At 42.2% G+C, this 25,710-nt stretch overlaps 1 protein-coding gene across 2 annotated transcripts in view; it reads left to right on the forward strand.

Moving 5' to 3' along the window:
* Positions 1 to 25,710, forward strand: part of LOC137874016 (receptor-type tyrosine-protein phosphatase gamma-like) — a 598,619-nt gene that overhangs the window by 345,924 nt on the left and 226,985 nt on the right. For both annotated transcript variants that reach the window (XM_068712605.1, XM_068712604.1), the window contains exon 3: positions 19,162 to 19,344. In XM_068712605.1, the coding sequence (XP_068568706.1) occupies positions 19,162 to 19,344 (183 nt within the window). The remainder of the gene's footprint in view (positions 1 to 19,161; positions 19,345 to 25,710) is intronic.

A 25,710-nucleotide genomic window follows, 5' to 3' on the forward strand; every position in this document is an offset into this window, starting at 1 on the left:
GCAGGGCTGGACTGGGTGGAGAGGGTGGACAGGGAGAGAGGGGCTGAGAGAAGGAGGATCTGATATCGTTTACCTTCTTGTCAAAGACGTTGGAGGAAGTAGGAGGAGGGGGTGGGGGTTGGAGGAGTGAAGTGAAAGTTTCAAAGAGTTTTTTAAGATTGGAAACATAGCTAATGCCATCCCCATTCTCCCCCTGAGCAAATCTGAAAATGTTTCTCCAAACCTTGGAGCGGCTTTATTCCGACTGCTACAAACGAAAAATAATGCCATACATAAAAATTATCTAGTGTTATCTTTTAATTATTGCTGCTTTGTTATATGCCCTTGTGTTTTTGCATTGCAAGTCTTAATGGCAGTAGAAATCTGTTGAAAGTTCACTGGAGTTCCACAGACGACCACCAATAATTGATGTTGTTCCTGTCACTTTCTACTGCAAGAGAAAAGCTAGACATTAAATGTGTTTTTTACTATATTTTACAGATTTTTTTGAGAAAAATTCAGGCATCAGGAATGCTACTTGACCATCTGTATCACTGTCGTTAGCACCAGCATAATATTTGCTTTTCTTTCTAAAGTCAATATTCATAGAATCCAGGATGTTAATGTAACCATCAGGCACGCTGGTCAGACCATAAGACACTGTATTACAACACTATTCACACAGAAAAGTGACGCATATTCTCAAATCTAAAACCCAATGTTGCTCATACAAGGGTATGATCCACAATAATGGTATGATCCATTAAAAGTGCTGCAAAGTCGCACTTGTCAGTTGAATAGCAGTGATGTCTACTCCATTCACTGTTGGTTCTTCATTTGTTTGGTTTGGCAACAGCCACAAATGTCAAACCGGCTTCTTCCTGTGCGTCAGCCAAAAATTAAGGTTTATCTAAATGAAAATGTGGGTTCCTGTTAAAGTTAACAACACCAACCAAATCTCTGTTTCATCATGACCCTTTGTGTCTCAGAGCCAGTGTTGATAAGACTGCAAAGCCTGCAGCACTGCTGTGTGACACGCTTCCTGACCCATAGGTCTCAACCATCAATATCCACCTTGTCAGAGCCACAGTGCGTCACACACACCACCTGTTTTCACACAACACAGCTGGGTGTAATATGGAGACGAACAATAGTTTAACCAAATATAAGGGTCACTTTGTGGGTTTTTGATTGTTTCGACTAGAATTACACCAGGGTGGAGAGTTTAAAACCAGATACACCCGAGGGTCCCCCATTTGGACGCAGAGTACATCAAAACTTAGAGAGTTTTGTGTTAAAAGTAACTGGCAGAGAACCCACGAAGAACGAATATAGTGATGTTATAGTTCTGCAGAAACCTCAGCGTCCTGGGAACAACATGAACTAGGTCACTTCTACATGAGACAAACACATCTCCCATCAGCCAAGCAAACAAATAACAAAATATCATAAATCATACTCGATATGACTGGGACAGACGGAGAAAAAGGCTGCTACACTCCGTTAGCAACGTGCTACCTACGAACATGCAGCATGAAAAAGCACGAGCGCCTGACGGAGATTACGGACATAGTTTCCATTTCTCTCCCCGGTAAACCATCGCAGAGATATTCAGCTTCGAACACAAAAAGTCACACAGCTTTCATCGAATATTGTACTTACTTTTGGTCGAATCTCAGCGAAAAAATGGAATATCTCCGTACTTCCAACGCATGTTTGTCCAGCTGCTGGTGCTCCGTGTGAATCCGTTCGATTCGTGTCTCTCCGACACTCCTCGGATTCTTGGGAGGGTTGGAAGCTCAGCAAATCAGATTTCAGAGCTGGACCTTTTTGAGCTTTATTGGCTAATAGTGCTGTCAATCATCTAGCTTTCAATTCCAGGCAATTCTATTGGCTCCTACGGTTCGAAGGATGTCTCAATGGTGAAAATCGGAGAGGTGGGGGCTGAGATACAGCCCTGAACAGAGAGTCGAAGCAGGATTTGACCTTAAACTAAATAACTAAAAAGGGCATAGAAAGAGCTTAAAACACTCAAAAAAGGTCCAATCTTCGGTCTATTGATTCAATGAACATCATGAGTGATACATAGAAGTGATATAGAGTGTTTTTGAATTTTAAAAATACTTTTTTATTCAAATATTGGAGTATTTGATCAGTTTTCTAATTTGAAATGCTCTATATTTCATAAATGTTTCACTGTATCTATGTATAGCTGTGTATATAGAGCCTATATCAGTTGTTCTAAGAGCCCAGCATATTAAAAGTCTTGGATACCCATACTTTCCAAAAAACAATACCCTAAAAGTGCTGTTTTTCAAGATCGAGCTTTTGAGTTTTCCAAGTTCTGCTGTGTTCCATCCTTATCTTAAGTGAACCAGTAACATGTATTCTGATAGTTCCATGATTTTTCTCATCTCAAAAATATATTAAAAAAAATTATTTTTTTTTTAATTTTTTTATTTTTTTATTTTTTTTTATACAATTAATTAGGTATTTCTTATCTTTATTCGAGCTGAGGCCTGCAAATAGGCCTCGTTTTTATTAAACTGCTTTTGAACTGGATCCAAGCAGTTGCTGCCCCATGACAGTGTTTTTCACATTTTACAGGAAGCTGGCTCTTCTAAATATAGCCCAGAATATATTCTACTCAATGTTTGCGCTGCAAATGACCATTTTATAATCAGATTTTTACTGGGACTTTTGCAATACTCTCTTCTCTCCAATAAAAAAGTTGTTTCGTTACGTCGTTATGCTACGTCGTTACGCTCCGTTTTACGCTCCGTCGTTGCGCTACGGCGTTGCGCTACGGCGTTGCGCTACGGCGTTACGCTTCGCCTTTCCGCTTTGTTGTTACTCTACGTCATTATACTACGGCGTTACGCTTCGTCGTTATGCTTTGTCGCTACGCTTCGTACGCTTGTTTCAGTTACCCACAGGTGTGTTTCTTCAATCATGATACCAGGCAGCAAGCAAGATACAAGGCTGATATGAAACACATTCATGAAACATAGTTTTGGTTAAGAACAAAATTCAAGGTGTCCTGTTGTTTGCAGAAACATTTAAAAACATTTCTGAGAACTGGGTTGACCTTTGCCATCCTATACAGATTATCCTAAAATAGAAAGCACACGTAGTAATAATAACATGTGAATGTGGCGAATCATTTAGAAACACTGAAAAAAGGATTAAAATCGCTGTTTGAAGCTAAATTCACCACTGCCAGGACTGATTGTTCTCCACTGACCACTCCACATGGAGAGATGGTCGTCCAGCTGAACATAATGAGAAGCAGACGATAAAGGAAGCGCTGCCACAGTGAGGAAAGCTGACATTAGCCAAGATTAACTGTCCATTCAGGTAAACAGAGAGAGAGAGGTGTGGAGGGGAATACATTGTTCTCTCATCTGAGATTCCTGTTGCTTTTGTGCAACTTCTATTACAGATTATCAGCATCTCAGGAGAGAGAGAGAGCCCACTCTTCATCTCTATCAATTATTTACTTTGTAAATAAACCTGGCTGCCGTTTCTGACCTTTGAAAGAGTTTGAGGCTTTCTCGTCAATTAGAGCCATTTTTAGGCAGATGCTGTGCGGGCAACCTCGCTCACTTCTCACTCAAAAGCCTGCAAAGATTCCAATTTGAGGCATAAACAAACCCAAGACAGTATGGAAACTGCATGCCTAAATATCACAATCATGGACTGCAAGTTTCTAAAGACAAAGGCTACTTTTTTTTACACAAAGGCAAAAAGCACCTTTGAGAAAAATTTTGCTGTCAGGAGAAATCTGACAAACCCGAGAATAACGATGAATTCAAGGTGTGCCTAATGAGACAAAGGACAGGAGGGATGCTGGGGGAAGGAAACAGAGAGCGATCTTTCATGGCGAGCCGTGTTCTGTCCGGGAAAATGAGACGCGTTCTTGCCATATGTCCATCTCCTACAAATAACTGCTCTCATCAGAAGAGGTTTCCTCAGGCGTGGAAGCAAAGAGAAAGAGATGGACGGAGAGCGCTGTGCTTTTTCTCCTCTCCGTTTGGCAGGAAGCTTCCTCTCAGCAGGCACGAAGAGATGTTCTCTCCCCGCACTGATTCCATCAGGATTAGTGAGGAAATGGCAGAAATCAATGCACTGAGGAATTGTCCTGTATGTCGAGAACGCATGGATCCGCAGGAGAAGAGCCAATCCAGTGAGGCAGGGGTATTAGTTGTAATCTCTGGACGCAGTCTGTGCCAGACTCTCCATAACCCTTCTCGGCTTTCTCAATCCTGTCCACTAGCTGCCAGACACCATAGGGACTGTGGACTCTGAAGGCCAGTTGTTGTGGAGAGAAGTTGTGTACATGACGGAAACTTCATGGAAAGTAGTGACACTTACATTTGAGAGTATCAAGAATTCCCAGTTTGCATTTAAGCACACATTCCATTACTGCTTCATCACAACAGTGTGAAAGTAGAAATGGTGCATGTAACTGGATTCAACAATTATCTTGTTACTAACACTTTTCTACATGTGATGGAAAATAAATCACTGCAGGTTTTGGAGTGACAATTTTCCATTGGACCTTCCGTTCTTTTTTTTGAAAATCCATGGTTGTGATCTTCTTAGGCAAGAGGATGCCACATAGTCTTCTCAGGGGTCTATTGTGGTTGAAGTCCTTTTCATATCAGCTTCAGAAGAAGTTACACTGTGTACATTACATTTCCACAGTTGTTAAAAGGTATTTTTCACCTTTGATTGGGCTAAGCTTGCAGTCCCCCAGCTCCCAGTCTTTGAAACACATTTAAAGGCTGACCTATTTCTGTAGTGGATACACGGATGTTATCAATCCTCTCATCTGATTCTGGGTAAGACAGAAAACACGCATATTTCCTGATGTCACAGTGTTCCCTTAGGAGGCTGACGTCAGAACTAGAGGAAGCAACAGAGGGAAATGAAAACCGAGGAGTATCTTAATTATAGTCATTTTTCAAACTTTCCATCTGAGTCCAAGCAGGACTGGCCTTTTGAGGGCCTTAACCAGAATTTGATAATTCATGGCCTTGACTATAATGTGCAAAGCATTGTGTGACCTTTAATGAGCCAAAGATAAACCAGTGTCTTTACACATGCAACTAGTGCAGTTGCATAATGGAAAATTCAAGAGGGAAGTAGATTTCTAGGTTCAGCGCCTTTTTGTGAGTTTGCCTATTCAGCACACAGCGTCTTAGCCATTATCCAGGTGTGTGATTGAGGTAAGCGCTCTAGTAGTCATGCTAGTCTCCTCTTTCCTCTCCTTTACCTTTGCACTCCCCCATACTGCTGCCTTCAGCAGAAATTAGCTGTATTAAGGCAGTGACTAATCGCTTCACGTTTTCCCTTCCGCTGCATTTGCCGGCCAGGCCGCGGCTGTCTGGATCCATAGGTAATGCTAGCCTTATACGAAAGCCAGACCACCTCAATCAATAGCCGCCCCCGGGCAAGGTCAGAGATGGAGGAGAGGGGAAGGAGAACAGGATACAGCCTAATTCAATGAAGTAGACATTACCCGGTGCTCGCAACGCACCAGGGCATGAGTAATCATGGACAAATTCATTTTAGAGCCTAGGAGCCCAGTATTGCTTTCAATTAAGGGCAAAGTTTAGAGCGAATGGGGTGCATATAGTGGGAGCTGGTGTTAGTGGGCAGGAGAAGGAGGGAGACACAGAGCGGTAGAGGTTCAGACAGAACTCGGATCAGTTTCTGTTGACATTGCCAATCTGTAGCCGAGGCCTTCTTCAGGCATTTAGCACAGCTGCATAAGTCGGTGTAATGCTTGACTAACCAGTTCACTATGAAATGCAGACAATGATCCATCCGCAAGAGGCTGACTCTTGTTGTTTTGCAACTAATGGAAAATAAGCACATTATAGGATGCTGCTAAAAAACAAACGCTGAAATTAAATAAAATGTGGCTGGAAGTTTTTACCGGTTAGTGCTGCTCAAAACTGAGTGAGAAAAGGATGGAAAAAATAAAATTGTCAGGTATCACAAAACGACAGACAAGAACCCAATAGCACGACACAGAAAACAGTTCAGGTGTAGAAACCGGGTTTAATAACCAGCAGATGTCAAACCAGGTAGTAATCCGCGTGGCAAACAAATCCAGTGGGAGCAGGCAAAAGGGAAGGTCCAAAGTCCAAAAAGGCAGGTCAATACACAAATAATCAGGATCAGAATCGGAATGACAGGTTGCTGGATAGCAAGGGAAACACACTAGACAATCTGGCAGAGAACTGAGGGAAATGGGCCGGTACATATACACTGAGGGGCTGATTGCTGATGAGGAGCAGGTGAGTATGGAGGTGGGGCAGGCCAGGTGAAATGAAATCAGCAATTAGTGCAGAGCGGGGGGGAGTGGCAGATTCTGAAATGACATGAGAGTTAGTGTGGCAAAACAGGAGACAGACAAATGAAAAACTAAAGCCTGGCTGAAGTTGTGACAGAACCCCCCCTTCTAGGGACGGCTCCTGACGTCCCACCGGGCTGGTCAGGATGGTCCCTATGGAAAGCTGAGATGAGGTCAGGGTCCAAGATGTTACGAGCTGGAACCCATAACCCTCCCAATCGACCAGGTATTGAAAACCCCTTCCCCGCGGTCGTGACTTGATGAGACGATGGACAGAGTAAGCAGGACCCCCGTCAATGAGCCGGGGGGGTGGCGGGGGTCTGGAGCTGGCTCTCCTTTACGGGTTTGATCTTGGAGACATGAAAGGTGGGATGAATTCTCATGGAGCGAGGAAGGCGGAGACGGACTGCAGCAGGGTTGATGACCTTAGTGATGGAGAACGGGCCCACAAACCTTGGGGCCAACTTCCTAGACTCTACCCGGAGTGGGAGGTCATGTGTGGACAGCCAAACCTTCTGACCAGGAGTGTAGCAGGGTGCAGGGATCCGACGGCGGTTGGCATTTCTCTGGTACCGGTTGGACGAACGCAGGAGAGCAGAACGGGCCCGCCACCAGGTGCGCCGACAGCGCTGGATGAACGCCTGGACAGATGGGACCCTGGCCTCTTGCTCCTGCTCCGGAAACAGTGGAGGTTGATATCCCCGAGAGCACTGGAAAGGAGAAAGCCCTGTTGCTGAGCTTGGAAGCGTATTGTGAGCATACTCCACCCACAGAAGCTGTTTGGACCAGGAGGTCGGTGTCTGGGATGCAATGCAACGCAAGGCAGTCTCCATTTCCTGGTTCATCCGTTCCGTCTGTCCGTTGGATTGAGGATGGAACCCAGAGGATAGGCTGACCGTGGCCCCCAACAGCTGGCAAAACTCTGTCCAGAAACGAGAAGTGAACTGTGGCCCCCGGTCTGAGACAATATCACAGGGGAGGCCGTGCAGACGGAAAACATGATGTAACATAAGTTCAGCTGTTTCTTTGGCAGATGGCAATTTAGGCAATGGAACAAACTGAGCAGACTTAGAAAATCTGTCCACAATAGTCAGAATGGTGGTGTTACCCTCTGAGGGAGGCAGTCCGGTGACAAAGTCAAGTGAGACATGGGACCATGGACGATGAGGAATAGGCAGTGGCTGAAGAAGACCAGAAGGGGCATGGCGAGCAGTCTTGTGCTGAGCACAAATCTGGCAAGCTGCGATAAACTCCTTGGTGTCCTCTTCAATGGAAGCCCACCAGAAACGTTGCTTTAGCAGAGCTAGGGTGCGCCTAACCCCTGGGTGACAGGCAAGGCGAGAAGAATGTCCCCACTGGAGGACCTGAGAGCGGAGACTCACAGGCACATACAGACGATCATCAGGGCAGGCACTGGGAGCCGGGTGGTCGGCCTGGGACCGTTTTACCTTGTCCACAATGTCCCAGGTAACTGCGCCGATGACCACCTTAGTGGGGAGGATACTCTCAGGCTGTGTGGGACAGTTGTCTGACTGGAACTGACGGGACAGGGCATCTGGTTTGACGTTCCTTGTACCTGGGCGATAAGACAGGGTAAAATCAAAACGATTAAAGAATAATGCCCATCTGGCCTGACGGGAGTTCAACCGTTTGGCTGACCGGATGTACTCCAGGTTTTTGTGGTCTGTCCACACCACAAACGGCTGGTTCTCTAGGAGTCTCTGGAGAACACTGCGGACATGCTGCACATGTTCCCGTTCAGTCTTTGAAAAGATGAGGATATCGTCAAGATATACAAACACAAACACATTGAGAAAATCCCGGAGCACATCGTTGACTAAGGCTTGGAATATTGCAGGAGCATTAGTGAGTCCGAAAGGCATAACCAGGTACTCATAGTGGCCTCTAGGGGTGTTGAACACCGTCTTCCACTCATCCCCCTCCCGGATGCGAACAAGGTGATAGGCATTCCTGAGATCAAGCTTGGTAAACACAGAAGACCCTTGTAACAGTTCAAATGCAGAAGAGATGAGTGGGAGGGGGTACCGGTTTTTAATGGTGACATCATTCAGACCGCGGTAATCGATGCAGGGTCGGAGGGATTTGTCCTTCTTATCCACAAAGAAAAATCCAGCTCCAGCAGGGGATGAAGAGGGACGGATGATGCCTGCTGCCAGTGAGTTGTTAATGTAGTCGTCCATGGCCTTGGTTTCAGGGGCTGACAGAGAAAAGAGTCTCCCCCTTGGCGGTGATGAGCCAGGGAGGAGGTCAATGGCACAATCGTACGGGCGGTGTGGGGGAAGCGATGTGGCCCGTACTTTGTTGAACACCTCCCTTAAGTCATAGTACTCGGATGGGACACCTGAGAGATCTGGGAGCTCATTAGAGGAAGAGGTGTTGAAGGCAGGTAGCAAAGCAGATTTCAGACAGACCGCGTGACAATGTTCACTCCATTGTAGAATGGAACCAGTCCCCCAGTCAATATGTGGATTATGTTTTATTAACCAAGGAAACCCCAGGATGATTGGGTGCTGAGGAGTATTTATCAGGTGAAAGGTAAGTGATTCAGTGTGGTTACCCGATATGCCCAGATGAAGAGGAACAGTGCGGTGGGTTACTGTGCAGAGGAGGCGCCCATCCAGAGCAGTCGCCTTGATAGGCTCGACCAAGGGTTCCTGGTTAATACCCAGTTGCATGGCAAGACCACGATCCAGAAGGTTGGCATCGGCCCCGGAGTCAATGAGGACAGAGACAGCATGTGATTGTCCATTACAGTTGAGCTGGGCATGAAGTAGTGGACGAGAGGGCATTTCAGAGTTCATGATATGGCTCACCAGCGCCCTCTGGATTCCTGGTGAGCCCTGTCTTTTACTGGACAGGAAGACACATAATGACCTCCCTGCCCACAGTACATGCAGCAGTTCTCCCTTTGGCGCCGCTGTCGTTCAGCCGCTGACAGCCTGGTCCGGCCAAGTTGCATGGGTTCAACCGGGTCTCCAGAGGCACCGGCGGGAGGAGAAAACATTGAAGTGGGAGGCGACGATGGAGGACGTGGAAGGCTCCGGGGAGTACTGATCAGCGCTCTCTCTCGTCTCCTTTCTTGGAGACGCCCGTCAATGCGGATGGCCGTGGCGACGAGCGTGTCCAAATCAGTCGGAGGATCCCGAGCCGCCAGCTCATCCTTGATGCCATCAGAAAGGCCGTTGTAGAAAGCGTCAGTCAGGGAGGAAGCGTTCCAGTCACTCTCCGCAGCAAGTGTCCGGAACTCAATGGAATAATCAGTCACTCTCCGGTTCCCCTGAACCAGGTTTAACAGTCCACGAGCAGCCTCTCGACCAGGGGTAGCATGATCGAACACCTTCCGAAGACCCTCAGAGAAGGCAGTCACAGAAGAACAGAAAGCCGACTGCTTCTCCCACTCAGCGGTGCCCCAGCCCCGAGCCCGCCCAGTAAGCTGGGTGATCATGAAAGCCACTCTTGACCTCTCAGTGGGATATGCGAGAGGCTGAAGTTCAAAAGTCAATTTGCACAAAGTCAGAAAAGAGCGGCAGGTACCTGGAGCTCCAGAAAAGCGCTCCAGAGCACTTAGGCGGGGTTCTGGACCCGGAACAGTGGGAACAGAAGGACTGGTGGGTGGTGAAACCGCTGGCGTTTGTCTGGGCTGTATGAGCTGCTGAAGCTGATTGCTCAGAGCCTCCACATGTTGGTTGTGGCGTGCAGAAGTCTCCTGGAGAGCTGTCGCTATAGCGGTGAATTGCTTCTCATGATGGTGTAGGGCGGCAGCTTGTGCTGCCATTTCCTGTCTTATTTTCTCCATGTCGGCTGGGTTCATTTTTGGCCAGATTGTACTGTCAGGTATCACAAAACGACAGACAAGAACCCAATAGCACGACACAGAAAACAGTTCAGGTGTAGAAACCGGGTTTAATAACCAGCAGATGTCAAACCAGGTAGTAATCCGCGTGGCAAACAAATCCAGTGGGAGCAGGCAAAAGGGAAGGTCCAAAGTCCAAAAAGGCAGGTCAATACACGAATAATCAGGATCAGAATCGGAATGACAGGTTGCTGGATAGCAAGGGAAACACACTAGACAATCTGGCAGAGAACTGAGGGAAATGGGCCGGTACATATACACTGAGGGGCTGATTGCTGATGAGGAGCAGGTGAGTATGGAGGTGGGGCAGGCCAGGTGAAATGAAATCAGCAATTAGTGCAGAGCGGGGGGGAGTGGCAGATTCTGAAATGACATGAGAGTTAGTGTGGCAAAACAGGAGACAGACAAATGAAAAACTAAACCCTGGCTGAAGTTGTGACAAAAATACTGGGAAATATGAATGTGGTCAAATTAGTGCATTGCGTTACTTTGACGTCTTTATGTAATCTCTGGCATCGTAGTCCTAAAGACAAACTAATAATGAAGTATCTACTTCCCATTTAGAGAAACAAGTTCCCATAACACCTTGTGTTTATTGCTGGAGTTAAACATGTCCTGACGGGTGGGATTGCTGCGAGCTGCCGAGTCATTTTTTTATTTTTTTTTATTTAACTCATTGAAATGAGTTTGACACTAACAGTCAATGAAAATCACCTTTATTGTATTTTCTTACTGAAAGGTTATGAAAGTTCTTACTATAAGCTGAAGCGTGTTTGACAAAAACCTGAAAGGAGTCTGTGCTGCACATAGCGGCCGTGTTAAAGATGCAATGGCACTGAAGGATTTAGCTGCATGTTCATAAGTCATGCAGTACTCATGTTGAGCTTATGAATGCATGTGCTTTATTGAGTGTTTTGAAACTGAGTAACAGTAGAAATATCATGGAAATGTCACTAAAGTGCTGAAATTCTTAGTGTGCATTATATCATAATGAGTTTCTAAATACCTTTAACCCCCAAATATAAGCCAGTCTCCAAATTATATTTAAACCTGTATGATAAATTGATGGCAAGTCCCAAATCATGACGGGGAATAAGAGGAGTCGTTTAGTAAATTGTATAGTATTCACATAAACAGTGATGGAAAGCGAATACGATATTATAGAGAGTTCATGCATATGAACAAAACTTAAACCCTTCAATTGATGCAACATATAAGTCTGCAGACAAACAGTACAAATGTGATATACTTCTCATTTGAATAAAGGATGTCCTGCAGTTGTCAGTATGATAGTTATGGGGTGTTTTAGGTGCTAGAAGGTTAATCAGCTCCGCCATGTCATGGGTTGACATGAAACCCATGACACTTATTCTCACATGCATGAAAAAAAAAATTCTATCACAGTTTCCATGGCACTGACCTCATCCTCCTTTTTTTCCTCCACCTCCCTGTGTATCTATCCAGTTTTCCTCTTAATGTTCTTCCACTTTTTCATTATCCCCTTTCACACCCAACGATTAAGTGATTTCCCATAGCTGCTTGTTTCATCACATAACACCCTGTACATCCAAAAAGGGTTAAACTTTCAAAATAAAGTGGGCATGTGGCCATTAGGATTCCCGCGAATGCTGCAGCCATCCAGTTGTTGTCAGATACACATATTTATGGTTGTACTCTTAAACTGATATTCATGATGTTTCAATGAGGGAATAAAAGTGAGGGGAATGTAAGAGACGGCATTCATGCATGCTTTGCTGTAAAAATGCAATATAAACAAGAGCACACTCAGAGAGGCCAACACCTCCACCAACGCAGGACAATTCTCCAGCAGTGCTGTTGTTTATCAGTAAATAAAACGGTATGTAGAATGCATCCTTTTAAGTTGCTTTTGGATTGAATTTCTTCAGGATTATACATTAGAGATGTAGCATTAGACTCTCTTACAAAATAGCAATTGACTGCATTTCTGCTCTCCTGCCAGTGTGGAAATCTGTAATGCCAGGCTTTCACACCAGCTCTGAGTGTGTGATTCATTGATGTATCAATAAATCATCTTTAACATTCTTCCAACTTCATTACTCAGAAAGAATGAGTCTGTATAAGGTAGAGAAATCCCAGGTTCCCAGCAATCTTTGTTTTTTGCGATTGTTAGAGAATGTGGCATTGAGTCGTCAACATGAATGAATCATAACCATCTTTAGTACATATTTACAACTTTACAAGGTTTACTTTGTAAAGTTTGTTAACTTTGTAAACTTTACAAACTTATTATTTCAGCATACGACTCTTCTGAATCGTTTCCATGTTATTCTCATCATGTGTTTAATCATATAAATAAGTAAGACACTGTGGTGAAATGTGGTTTTAAATCTTCTCAAGTCACCGCAGGGAAAGTCAAAGCTTTTGAAGCTTTTCATTCCACACATGCATGCAAGCAATGCTTATGTTACATAGTGTGTCCTTGGCATGTAGCAAGTACCAAGCAAGTATCAGACATGCAGTTTTTAAGCACAAATGTGTGGCCTCTATTCAGCTCAACTAAAGAGAGATCCAGGCCTTTATTACATTTTGAAACCTTCCATTTGCTGTTTTAATTTGCTGTTCATACAAGCGCAACACTTCCTCCACTTATTTCACATTAAAAAGCTTCCAGCGGCTCAGTGGACATTATCTCGCTAGCAGAAATATGTTTAGTGACACGGCAACAAGTAGGGTTGAGTTTCATGAACAGCAGCTTAACACTGAGGAAGAAACAGCACACACCGTGTCAGTCAGAATGAATTAACTGTGCACAAGGACGTTTTGTTGTCTATCAGTGCACTGATGGCAATACACTTCTGCTGAATACCCTTTGAGCCAGAGCAGATATTCTCTACACAGTACTGTATCTATAAGTAACGGAAGTCCTGCATTCAGAATTTTACTTGGAGTCCTACGTGATCGTATTGATAGTAAAGCTTTTCATTTTAACCATGGATGAAATGACATGTATGTAATCAGAGATGGGCAAAAATACATCAAAATGTATTTTGATACAAAATACAAAATACCTCTCAAATAAATGTATTAAAATAAAATACAAAATACTGGTGCCAGAAAATGTAACAAAATACAATACATGTATTTTGTATTTAAAATATAGGAAATACTTTTTTCTGGATTTTCTGTTTTCTCACAATTTGGTATAGCAGAGCATTCAGGTTTGGGTTATATAATGTACACAAAGCTCTGGTGAACCCCACAATAGGAAGAGCAGTCACAGAATGTCAGTGTAACTAAGCAAAGCTATTAAAAGACAACAACTTGATTGATTATGTATGTATGTATGTATGTATGTATGTATGTATGTATGTATGTATGTATGTATGTATGTATGTATGTGTATATATATATATATATATATATATTTGTTAATGGGACTTAACAGCCCATAAACTTTGGCTTTGTATCAACAAGAAAATATTCATCACATATGAATAGCATCACACAGTACGCCTATGTATACTACAAAAGCAAAATATAGAATTAAATTCGGTTGTACACAGGTAAAGAGCCTAAATAATTTACTGTACTGAGACATGTTGTCCACCTGGCCAACTGTAGAATGTATGAAATAATACAACTAAGAATACTTTCATAATATGCCTTTTAAATAAAATAAATTGGATTTTTAATGTTATTTTGTTTTTTTAACAAAAAGACATCTACTGTCATAGCCTGGCTAACTGTGAACTATATTATCTGCCAGTAATTGATATGGCATCATGACATTCACATTGAGAAGATACAGCATCACTTGTAATACAGTGCAAGATTAGATGGTCAGACGTGTCTTGATAAGGTTATCATGAACATACAAGCTCCCAATATCCCTCTTCCTATAGCTAGCTACTCGACTGATAAGTTAACTTGCTAAACACTGGCTATGCACTAGCCTAGACAGCATGCATTAGCATGTTAGCATCGATCGCTAGCTTGATATTATAACCATCACCATGTATATACAATAGGCTATGTAGCCAGACCCAGACATAAATTATACATCAAGCTAGTTGACATCTGTCACACTCAGATAAAATATTGACCTTGACAGACAATCCGTTGAACTTGAAGATTTGAAGACTGAACTTGTGAACTGTTTTTTGATTCGTGGAGAAAGTATTTTGAGTATTTTAATTACAAAATTACTCCACTCTAAAGTATTTTGTTACAAATTACGTTAGATTTTTATCGGCCCTATCAAATACAAATTACGAAATACTCAAAAGTAATTGAAATACGTATTTCAAATACAAGTAATAGAAATACTGCCCATATCTGTGTGTAATGTGAAGAGGGTTTCATGTAGTGACAAGCTCACAGAGAATTAGTGCTCTCAGCTCTGGTGAGTATTTTAGAGACTTTCAGCTCGTTGTTTTGGTTCGTCCTGGTTCATCAACCCGGTTTCAAGCAGCAGCTCTCAGCAAAAAAAACACTGTAAAATCCCTATACACTAATTGCTCAGAACCAAACCAAACAGAGGACAAACACAGTTCAGACTAGCTGGTGAACAAAGTGGAGCATTTAGCAGCTGAAGAGACAGCTCTTTTTGTAGGGACCAAACCAGAGCTAAAAAGGATCAGGTGGACACAAACACAACTCCAAATGTGTAACCAGGCGACGGTTTGCTGACCCATTTGTCACAGCAATGCTCAGTAATAATGTGTCAATGTTGTGATTACAGCATGTACTGCTGCCCCCAAGTGGCCATAAAATGTAAAGATTAAAAAGACACGTTTAAAGGGAATGTGTTTGTGAGAATATTTACAGGTTGCCTCTTGCTCATCCCAGCTCCACCCAACCAACGCTCCATCCTCTTTGCCCAAACTAGTTTATTTCTGGCTCCAGACAGAAAAATACAAACCCAACTACAGGCTTTAAAACAGCCCTTTAGTAAGACATGCTGTGTCTACATTTAAGCATCTAGGAATCATTTTATTTAGAAAGAAGCTGTATGTGAACAGTTACATCTTAACTACAGAAAATCCCCACGACTGTACTTAAACACCATTTATTACTGATGAATTGAGGACTGATCCCTCCTTTATTGAAAGTTATTGGCAGATTCACAGGCTAATGGTGTGAACCATCAGGGTTAGAACACTCAACCTGCATGACTGCTCTAAAGCAGACCTGCTTCTAGTCACTTTAGTGACAGCGCCACACAAATAAGAAAAGCTTGGCTTTCTGATTTTACGTATGATATATGACTCTCCCAATGATCTGATGCAGACCAAATGAAAAATACCTGTACATAGATGGACCTCTACCACTTCTGCAATATTACTTTCAGTCAACTTTTCAGATCGGATTGCACTCGTTCATCACACGTGTTCAGGGTGTGATTCACATATGGTGAAAACTCAAAAGCAGAGGTGATTTAGATTTCCAGTGATTTAGAGTTGCCCTTCCATGAGGGGCTCACAAGAGACTTGTGACTTTAAAAAATAAAATGAAAGCAGCAGAGATGAGAGGCTGAGATACCATGACCTGAACAAACCCTGACCAGGCTTAACAAAGCTCCTCTAGAGCGACAAAGAAGCACTCTTCATGACCAAACTTCACAGCCAGTGTAGTTGCAGTAGTTGTTTACACCATCGTTAAACGACATGAGTAACCTAATTTGTACAGAAATTAAATCACAGTTATCCACAGTAGATCCAATAAATAAGCCATTGACAGCTATGTGTCTTTCATTGGCCTTTACATGGTTCAAAAACCACTACAGTGGTGTTCTAAAGGAAAGTTGACTGCTGTTTTTGAGAGCTGTATTAACGTATCAGCTTCAGCTATTTTCCTACGTATTCCAGTAAATGCCACAGCAATACATCTCACCGGGTTTTCAGTGACTCAATGAAAACAGCTTTAAACGGCTCGCATCTTGTCCTCCACATCGCAGAGATGGACTAGCTTCCACTGACAGGAAAATTTTAGGTCTGTTCTGCTCACAAAGCTGCTTGAATGGGAAATGGTTCTGAAGCAAAGCAGCTCTGCGCACAACACAAATGAGATTATCTGAATGTAGAGCAATTAATTAGGGTCCTGTGGGCTGTTATCCAGGTCTTCCATCTCATGACACAAGTCTGAGACAGGTATGGGTATGTAGCCACATAACAAGCATACATGGAGGAATAGTGCACCAGTTTGTAGTATTGCAAAATCATATGAACAATCTCCACAATTTCATGTTATATGTCTGAAGTCTAGGAAAATACATCATTCTTTGGATATGTGTTATTGTCAGGCTGCATGCAGGGAATTATAGCAGTGGACTTGTGGTTTGTATTGAGTGCACTGTTGAGATAAGATGAAACTGGGTCATAGCTAAAGTAAAGGATATAATATTGATGTGAATACACCAACAATGAAAAAAGATAAAACCTCAAAAACAATCTAATATTATTAAACGCTCAAAGAGCAACTTAACAACAGCAGAAAAACTAAACTCCAGGGGTTGAACCTCACTGCAGTGATGTAAAAGTGTATTCGGGAGTGTCAGTATGGTGTGACATCACTGTCTCATATGGTTAGAGCTGCAACAAAACCACTCCCACCAGTGATGTTGGGTGTGGTCCATTTTCTTCCCTATGACTACCTGTAAAATGTGACTCCAATGCTCCCCTATGACCTCTTTGTGGGCTTTTACTGTCAAAGGGTGCAGAGACACACTTTAACTTCCTCATGACTGACTTGTCTGAGGTGTTCTAGGGTTCCCTGTCAGCTTAGCAGTGTTGGACAAGCTACTTGGAGAGTGTAGAAAGCTTCCAGTCACTCAACATTAAAGGTATCTTCCCCCAGAGAAATGTAGCAAGCTAAGCTACACCAACATGAAAACAATGTACAGTTGTGGTCAAAAGTTTACATACACTTGTAAAGAACATAATGTCATGGCTCTCTTGAGTTTCCAGTTATTTCTACAACTCTGATTTTTCTCTGATAGAGTGATTGGAACAGATACTTCTTTGTCACAAAAAACATTCATGAAGTTTGGTTCTTTCATGACTTTATTATGGGTTAACAGAAAAAGTGACAAAATCTGCTGGGTCAAAAATATACATACAGCAACATGAATTAGCAATTTTGGTGACTTAGAAAGTTGTGTCAATGAAATGAGCTTCATAGCATGGCCTCTTAACTTCTTGTGAGTGATTATGAGTGACTACAACTGGTGACTTCTCTGAGGCCATTTAAATAGGGCTCATTGGATACAAACGCCCACAAACGCTACAATGGGAAAGTCAAAGGAGCTCAGCATGGATCTGAAAAAGCGAATCATTGACTTGAACAAGTCAGGAAAGTCACTTGGAGCCATTTCAAAGCAGCCGCAGGTCCCAAGAGCAACCGTGCAAACAATTGTTTGTAAGTATAAAGTGCATGGCACTGTTTTGTCACTGCCACGATCAGGAAGAAAACGCAAGCCATCACCTGCTGCTGACAGAAAATTGGTCAGGAGGGTGAAGAGTCAACCGAGAACCACCAAAAAGCAGATCTGCCAAGAATTAGAAGCTGCTGGAACACAGGTGTCAGTGTCCACAGTCAAGCGTGTTTTGCATCTCCATGGACTGAGAGGCTGCCGTGCAAGAAGGAAGCCCTTGCTCCAAAAGCGGCACCTTAAGACTCGACTGAAGTTTGCTGCTGATCATATGGACAAAGATAAGACCTTCTGGAGGAAAGTTCTGTGGTCAGACGAAACAAAAATCGAGCTGTTTGGCCACAATGCCCAGCAATATGTTTGGAGGAGAAAAGGTGAGGCCTTTAACCCCAAGAACACCATGCCTACCGTCAAGCACGGTGGTGGTAGTATTATGCTGTGGGGCTGTTTTGCTGCCAATGGAACTGGTGCTTTACAGAGAGGAAATGGGATAATGAAGAAGGAGGATTACCTTCAAATTCTTCAAGATAACCTAAAATCATCAGCCCGAAGGTTGGGTCTTGGGCGCAGTTGGGTGTTCCAACAGGACAATGACCCCAAACGCACATCAAAAGTGGTAATGGAATGGCTAAATCAGGCTAGAATTAGGGTTTTAGAATGGCCTTCCCAAAGTCCTGACTTAAATCCCATTGAGAACATGTGGACAATGCTGAAGAAACAAGTCTATGTCAGAAAGCCATCAAATTTAACTGAACTGCACCATTTCTGTCAAGAGGAGTGGTCAAAGATTCAACGAGAAGCTTGCCAGAAGCTTGTGGATGGCTACCAAAAGCGCCTAATTGAAGTGAAAATGGCCAAGGGACATGTAACCAAATATTAGCACTGCTGTATGTATATTTTTGACCCAGCAGATTTGATCACTTTTTCTGTTAACCCATAATAAAGTCATGAAAGAACCAAACTTCATGAATGTTTTTTGTGACAAAGAAGTATCTGTTCCAATCACTCTATCAGAGGAAAAATCAGAGTTGTAGAAATAACTGGAAACTCAAGAGAGCCATGACATTATGTTCTTTACAAGTGTATGTAAACTTTTGACCACAACTGTAGCTTCCATGTAGTAGTAACTACATCAAAGCTCTTTTTAAAAAAAACATTATCACTGTGTCAATGCAGAGGTGTTGTCTGAGGGGGAGGTCAGCAGTGCAAAACCCAAATATAGAAGGCATTCATGTATAAAATGTCACAAATAGCATCATGGCCTCGTGATAATGACAATTTGATATTCTCTATTCACCACATGAATGAAAATGTGCTTTTTCAGCAGGTGCATCCGTTTGATGTTTATTATGCGAGTTTCATTGGAATACAGATGACTTGGCAATGTTCACTGTCTGTCACTGTTTTCAGAGGATATCAGATGGTTCTGAAATGTGATTTTCCTCTGATTTAGCCCTCAAAAGCCTATTCAGTTTCACATCAAAGTGTGTCCTTAGTGATGAGAGACCCTGCTACATTTCTTGTCTCCTTCAGGTATATATGGGCCGGATGAAGGCTGGGCTTCAGCCTACCCAGAATGCAAAGAGAGAAACCAGTCACCAATCAACATTATGGACCAGGATACCAAAGTATCCACAGAGTATCAGGAACTGACACTGGAGGGCTTTGATACAGAATCCTCTAATAAGACATCTATGAAGAACACCGGCAAAACAGGTACAGTAAATCCAACACAGGCTCCTTTTGCAGATTGGATTTATTCTGGATTATCGTTTCTCAATTTATGTGGAATAAGCTTTTTTCTACACCCATTCTGACTAAAATGTTTGAAGTAGTGAAATGAAGGAGTGAGTTACATTTTGAAAATGAATAACTAAGCCTATATTATGGGCCATTTAGGGGAGAATGAGAATCAAATATGTGCTGACACGATTTGTTAAGCAACACTTTTAGGTTCCCAAGTATTTTATGTTTAGTTCATATGGACTGCACTTGTATTTGTCTTTTCTAGTCTTCAGACCACTCAAAGCACTTTAACACTACATGTCATCATTCATCCATTCACACCCATTCATACAGTGATGATGACAGGGGCTACCATGCAAGGTGCCACCTGCCCATCAGGACTCTATCTAGCATTCATACAACATTCACACACCGTAGGCTACAGGATCAATTTGGGGTTAAGTGTCTTGCCCAAGGACACATGGACATGGACTATGATTGAAGGACGACCTGCTCTACCACTGAGCCACAGTCACCCCACTAGAGGCAGGTCCTGAAGAGTGTGATGATTGATAGTTAATCTATTTGTTTCTCCAACACTTTGATACAGAGCAAAACATCTTGATATCTACTGGCCTTCAAACCTTGTAGGATATTCATCAGATTATTAAAAATTGCTAATTTGTTGTCCACTGGCACCTTCATCGTCAATGACCAAAAAATATCTCCATATATTGAATCTTAATGAATTCTATGACCCCCGTCCTTTCATCTCAGAACCATTCTCAGACCAACGTTTTAACCATGCGACACTTTCATGTTGTAGGATCTATTTAGAGTTGTTCTAGTACTGATGCCAATATTGGTACTGATGCAGCCTACAATGCTGGATTGGGTATCGGCAATTACACAAGTCTATGCACCAAATTAATGTCATGTTATCATATCATTTATCAGCTCATTTAAGCTACACAGGAAAAACAACAACATGTGTTACTTACTCCACAATCCATACATCCTGCCCGAATGGTACTGCACATGTGCAAACTACTACTAAACACCTATGGTTAAACACTCTCATCTATCCTATTCTTCCCTGATAATACTACATTGTTAACAACAAATTCCCTTAGCCGGTGGGCAGCACAGTCCTGCATGGCTAAATTACGGAGCTAATAGCTAACGTAAATTCAGTAAAAGGTAAAGGGCGAAGGTAAATTATACCGGTATCATGATGTGTTCAAAGGGAATCTTGTAAAATGTGGTGTTTGGTGAGAAACTTGAATAAATAGATTTGTTTGAAGAAGTTTCGGTCTGGGAACATGGAAGCATCACTAAAAAGTACTCAATTTGACTTAACTGATGTTTTGAACCATAGTTGTGTGCTAACAGTTTTCATGAGGGATTATGACTAACATCTGCATGTGCTCACTTTCTTTTTTCCCCTTCAATTAAAGTGGTTTAGATCATCTGGATGAACTGTTGGCTTGCTTACACAACCTGCCTTATTGTTGCACTACTCATTTGTCTTGCTGAGTTATTGTAACAATGTTAGCATGTTCCCAGATCTCAGCAATTAGTTTGTACAAAGTTTTCATAACTGATAGAAATGACGGTCACAACTCTGAAAATAAGGTGTAAAAAAGCTGAATTATCCATATTTTATTTTATTTGAATGATATTTCACTTATCACTGAACATCACATTCACCAAACCTAAGATGCAATAAGTAGTCACAAACCTCGAAGAAGCAGTCATGTTCTTCAAAGGAAAGTTGCCAGTTTTTAATGACATGATGTTGGTAACTATATAACGCTGTGACAGACCACAGTGCAGAGAGAATGAAAAGCTGAAGTGTGATACCTTTAATAACCCCAGCTCATATTGGCAGGTGTCTGCACGTCAAACATCTGTTGCATCACTTTCCCGCACATGATTATAAAACCAGACAGGTGCAATACGCAAGTCATTTATGATGAAGATTACACATCGTATTTTCGTATTAGTACAAGTGCCATTTCAGGTGTCGCCTCTGTAAAATTCAGCACCGGGACATCTGCATTCGGCTCTCTTGGCATCTCAAGGACCCTCCTTGTCAGCTACAGGTATTTTTCACAATTCCAGGTTGTCAGTAAGATGGATGATCCTTCACCCACAGTGGAAAACTGGAGTTTAAAGGCTTCTGAGAGGCAGAGGCCACAGATGGTTGGCATCACTGTTGACAGCACGCTGAGTGCTGCCCAGAGCACAGCTGTGTGTTTAGCACAATAATGTTTTACATCCCATCATTTGCTCAATCGAGGATGTGTGAGTCTTATGTGATGACACATTTGAATAAATTGCCAAATTATCTGCAGGTTAACTCTGACTTCATTAAGCACATTTTGTTGTCTGAAATCTTATTAGCCTTGATGACGAAGGGAAACGGCAACTAATAGAATCATTTGGGGTCTCATTTATAAAATGGAGCGTAGGATCCACACTAAGTGTTTGTGTACGTTCAAAGGAGGAAATGAACGTACGGCAAAAAATATTATTTATAAAACCTTGCGTACACCTCGCCAGTGTGCAATTTCCTTTCATAAATCCCAAATTAACCTGTAAATGTCCCACCCTCTACTCGCCAACATTCAGCTATAAACGGTCAAAGCACCTTATGAATGTTGATGCATAAGCTGCTGATCAGTAGATCTTTATGGTGAGTCACGGCTACTACCAAGAGGAAGAACACTCTTTCACCCCAAATACTTCCATTTACGTAGTCTTAACAATGCCAGAGTATCTATCATGCAATATAACACATCACAAGTCTCACCGTAGTATTTATGTTTACAGCAATCACACCGATTGCTTCCAAAATTATCGCAACAATCGGTGGTATCCACCACCCATATAAAAAAAATGTACGTTTGATAGGTGAACACATTTTTTTATTTATTTACTTCTGTTTGTCTATGGCATTATCATTAGGACTGATAATGAGGGTATGGAGTGATGGTACGAGAGCTGTCACCGGCTTTATTTCCAGATTAATTTACACAATGTTTATGTGCAGGTGATGAAGATTTGTCAGGTGAGGTGACTGGAGGAGGCAGAGTGTGTGACAGTCACCGCCGTGACACCAGTGACTTGTGATACTTAAGTCAGAGAGCTGCTTACAGTTGGTCTGTGTGCAGCATGCTACATCTGTCACTATGGAATAACCCATGAATAAATCAATAATGTCATGTTCACTGCGGCAGAAACACTTAATAAAAACTGAGATTGTACTTGGTGATATCTGCACAGTATTAGAAGACTATTGAAAACTATAGACATTCCGTACTGCAGTTCTTTAACGCTATTTAACGTTATCTTACATCAGCTGCTCCACAGCTGACCATGAGTGTCGGTAGTTCAATCTCTCCTCTGCGTTTCGGGGTGCAGACAGCACTGATGAAACATTTTAGCAAAGTTTTATTTGAGGTTTGAGTTGGTTGATATTGTTTATAATTGAAATGGGCTCATAGTCATCTACACTAGTACAAGCACAAATGCAACGGTTATAAATGAGAGCCCGGATCCTTTTAAACACACAATATCTCAAGAAATGATATATATAACAATTATGTATGGACAAAAACATGGACAAAGGTTTGGACACATTAGACAACAGAAAGTGATGAATCAGAAAAGTTTAATATTGTAGATCTACAGACACCATGAACATGTGCACCAAATGTGTGCCCTACTGGAAAAACAGCAGGGCATCACCAAAGTCAGTCGTCCAAGAAATGGGACCAAGAATTTCTGCAGAAAATGTAAAATCCATTGTTACGACCTGGCTCCAACATCAGGGAGACAAGATGAGTGATAAAAGTAATAAATAGACATTTATTTAACAAACCAATAACCAAACTAAAACTAAACAAACAATCAATCAAATGAAGCAGCAGCCGTGTCAGCCCAGGAGTCAGAGAGGAGAGGAGGTCCTGATCCTGGGTCAGATGCGGTTTATATAGCCATCACCACATCCGGCTCAGCTGGGGCTCATCAGTGGCCGATTAACATCCTGAAAGAGAAACTGACAGGAAACAGGACACATACCCCTAGTGGAAGGGAGGGGTCATCACATCCATGCTGGATTGCGAAGCTTCTGAAAGAGACGCATCACACCAGAGTCCTTGTTGGAACGCTGCATCGTTGACGGACGCCATTTATAGTTAGTTATAAAGCTCGCTGATTAACATGTTATATCTTGTAGGCTGACTATAGACTCGAGCAGTGTATTGGGATGATATTCCATGAGGAGCTTATAAAAGCAAAATGGGAGGCTACACATGCAACATTAGCAAAACACATTCACTCTAAAACTGAAGTAAGATTACAAAGTGACGCAATGCTGAAGCGCCCTACTTCAGGCAAAGAATAAGGTCAACATAGGAAATTCATAATTTGTACATATTGCCTATAGCCTGAGATGTTGTGCTCAGTACTGTAAATGTGTGAGGCTCACAGCAGTCATGTGGCATTAGGTCAGACAGTGATTTTAATCCCCTGTCCTGCTTTTGTTTAGTTTTCCAGAACACAATGTTTCATCCTGACATTGAAAATATCTAAAAGAAAAAAACTCTATACAGTAGATCATTGTGTTCTTGCTTGTTATTTGACCAAACAAACATCAACACATACATGATAAATTGTATTTGTCTTCACAAGTATAATTAATGCACAGGAAAGAAACAGTCTAACATCCTCTGTGAAAAAAAAGATAATCGTCATGAAATTTCATAGAAATCAGTTTATGGTAGCTTATCAATAACTGAAGTTTAAATCTTGTAATTACAGTCCCACATAATATATTAATTGGCCATGCTGTGTTTCAGGATATTTAATTCTGATAGACTCGTGCCGTGCTTGTTCGAAGTGTCCTGATCGCTTAGCCCCTGCAAGTGCTGCTTGAGAGATTTTACCCACAAAATATATAATAATTAAACTATGATGAAATATTTTTCAGTAAACTATCCAGCATTATATTAGAATTGAAAGTTCCACTGGGATCGTGGGTCGAGGGTAACCGTTTTTCGAGGTAACCATGGTGTCAGCGCTGTGCAGTGCGGCTGTGATTAGCTCGCCAGTGGGACACGTTATGGGTATCAAATGAAGAACTATATTGGTATCAGTATCACTTTAAGGGTAACAGTATCGTAAAGTGTTAGCGGCATACCAATACCAAATTAATAGCTTAATATATTAATAGTTACTGCACTTTTCAGATTAAGATTTAACATAATACGATCAGTTTATCAATTATAATTCATTACTATAGAATAAACTAGTAAACAGCAAGTAGTTAGGGCAACATCATTATTGAGTAGTTTCACTATAGATATTTAAAGTAGATTTTTTTTCTGTATTTCAAGTCAAAATTTGAATTCAGGAATTGTGTTTATAGGGTGTTATTGTACATTATTATTTTATTTGTATTAATTTTCACCTATTAATATAGCACATTTTGGTATACCCAACACTGTGATTTGAAAGCGAGAGAGATAATTTCATCACTTGGGACAGGTGGTTTCAAGCCTGCTCTGTCCTCTCCTTCACCCTGTTGTTGTGATGCGTCTTCACTGGAAGTCAGCCGACAGCACAAATCTGCTCAGCACTGTGGACAGCATGCTGGAACTCATCTTTGGAGGAGTATGAAGCCAAAGAGAGACAGTGCACAATGGTAGACATTAAAGACACAGACCAACACTTTGGAACATACACCTGCTTGCTGTCTAATACCAATATCAATGTCATAGCTGTGTGTGAAAGGTACACAGTATAACTACTCCGAAGTAGTTACGGTAAAAGAATCAGCTTTCTTTTGCAAATCTAGTAAAACGTGACATATTTGGCGATGACAAAATGTCTTCATAATAATCCTAATCACACTGTGACTATTAAAAGACAACGTATCCTTCTATGCTTGCAAATTCCCTCAGCATCCTTGTTGCTGTACCAGTTTTTTCTTCCCAATTTTCAGTGACTGATTAAGGTCACAGAGAGCGAGTAAATGTCCAGTCCACCTCCTAGTCACTGCATCAAGGGTGTCAAATATGCCGCTGAGATGTGAGACATCCGTTTGTCTGAGCGCAGGTAGCTCAATCAGCCAAGGCGGACACAATGTGTGCTGTCATGCCCTGTGGGAGTGGACCAACGAGTTGACCTTCAGGGAGAGGATCACCAGCGCTGACACCCGCCAGCACAGAATGGCAAGATGAGAGTGAGAGACACAGGAAGAGAAGGAGAAGACCCCACCATCGCAGTCAGGGTGAAAAATTCCCTGACACATTTGATGCAGAGCGTCCCCAGGCCTTTGGCAACTCAAAC

The sequence above is a fragment of the Cebidichthys violaceus genome, unplaced genomic scaffold (assembly GCF_023349555.1).
Source record: "Cebidichthys violaceus isolate CVI_PGR_0920_01 unplaced genomic scaffold, fCebVio1.0.p SCAF_17, whole genome shotgun sequence".
Lineage (NCBI taxonomy): Eukaryota > Metazoa > Chordata > Actinopteri > Perciformes > Stichaeidae > Cebidichthys > Cebidichthys violaceus.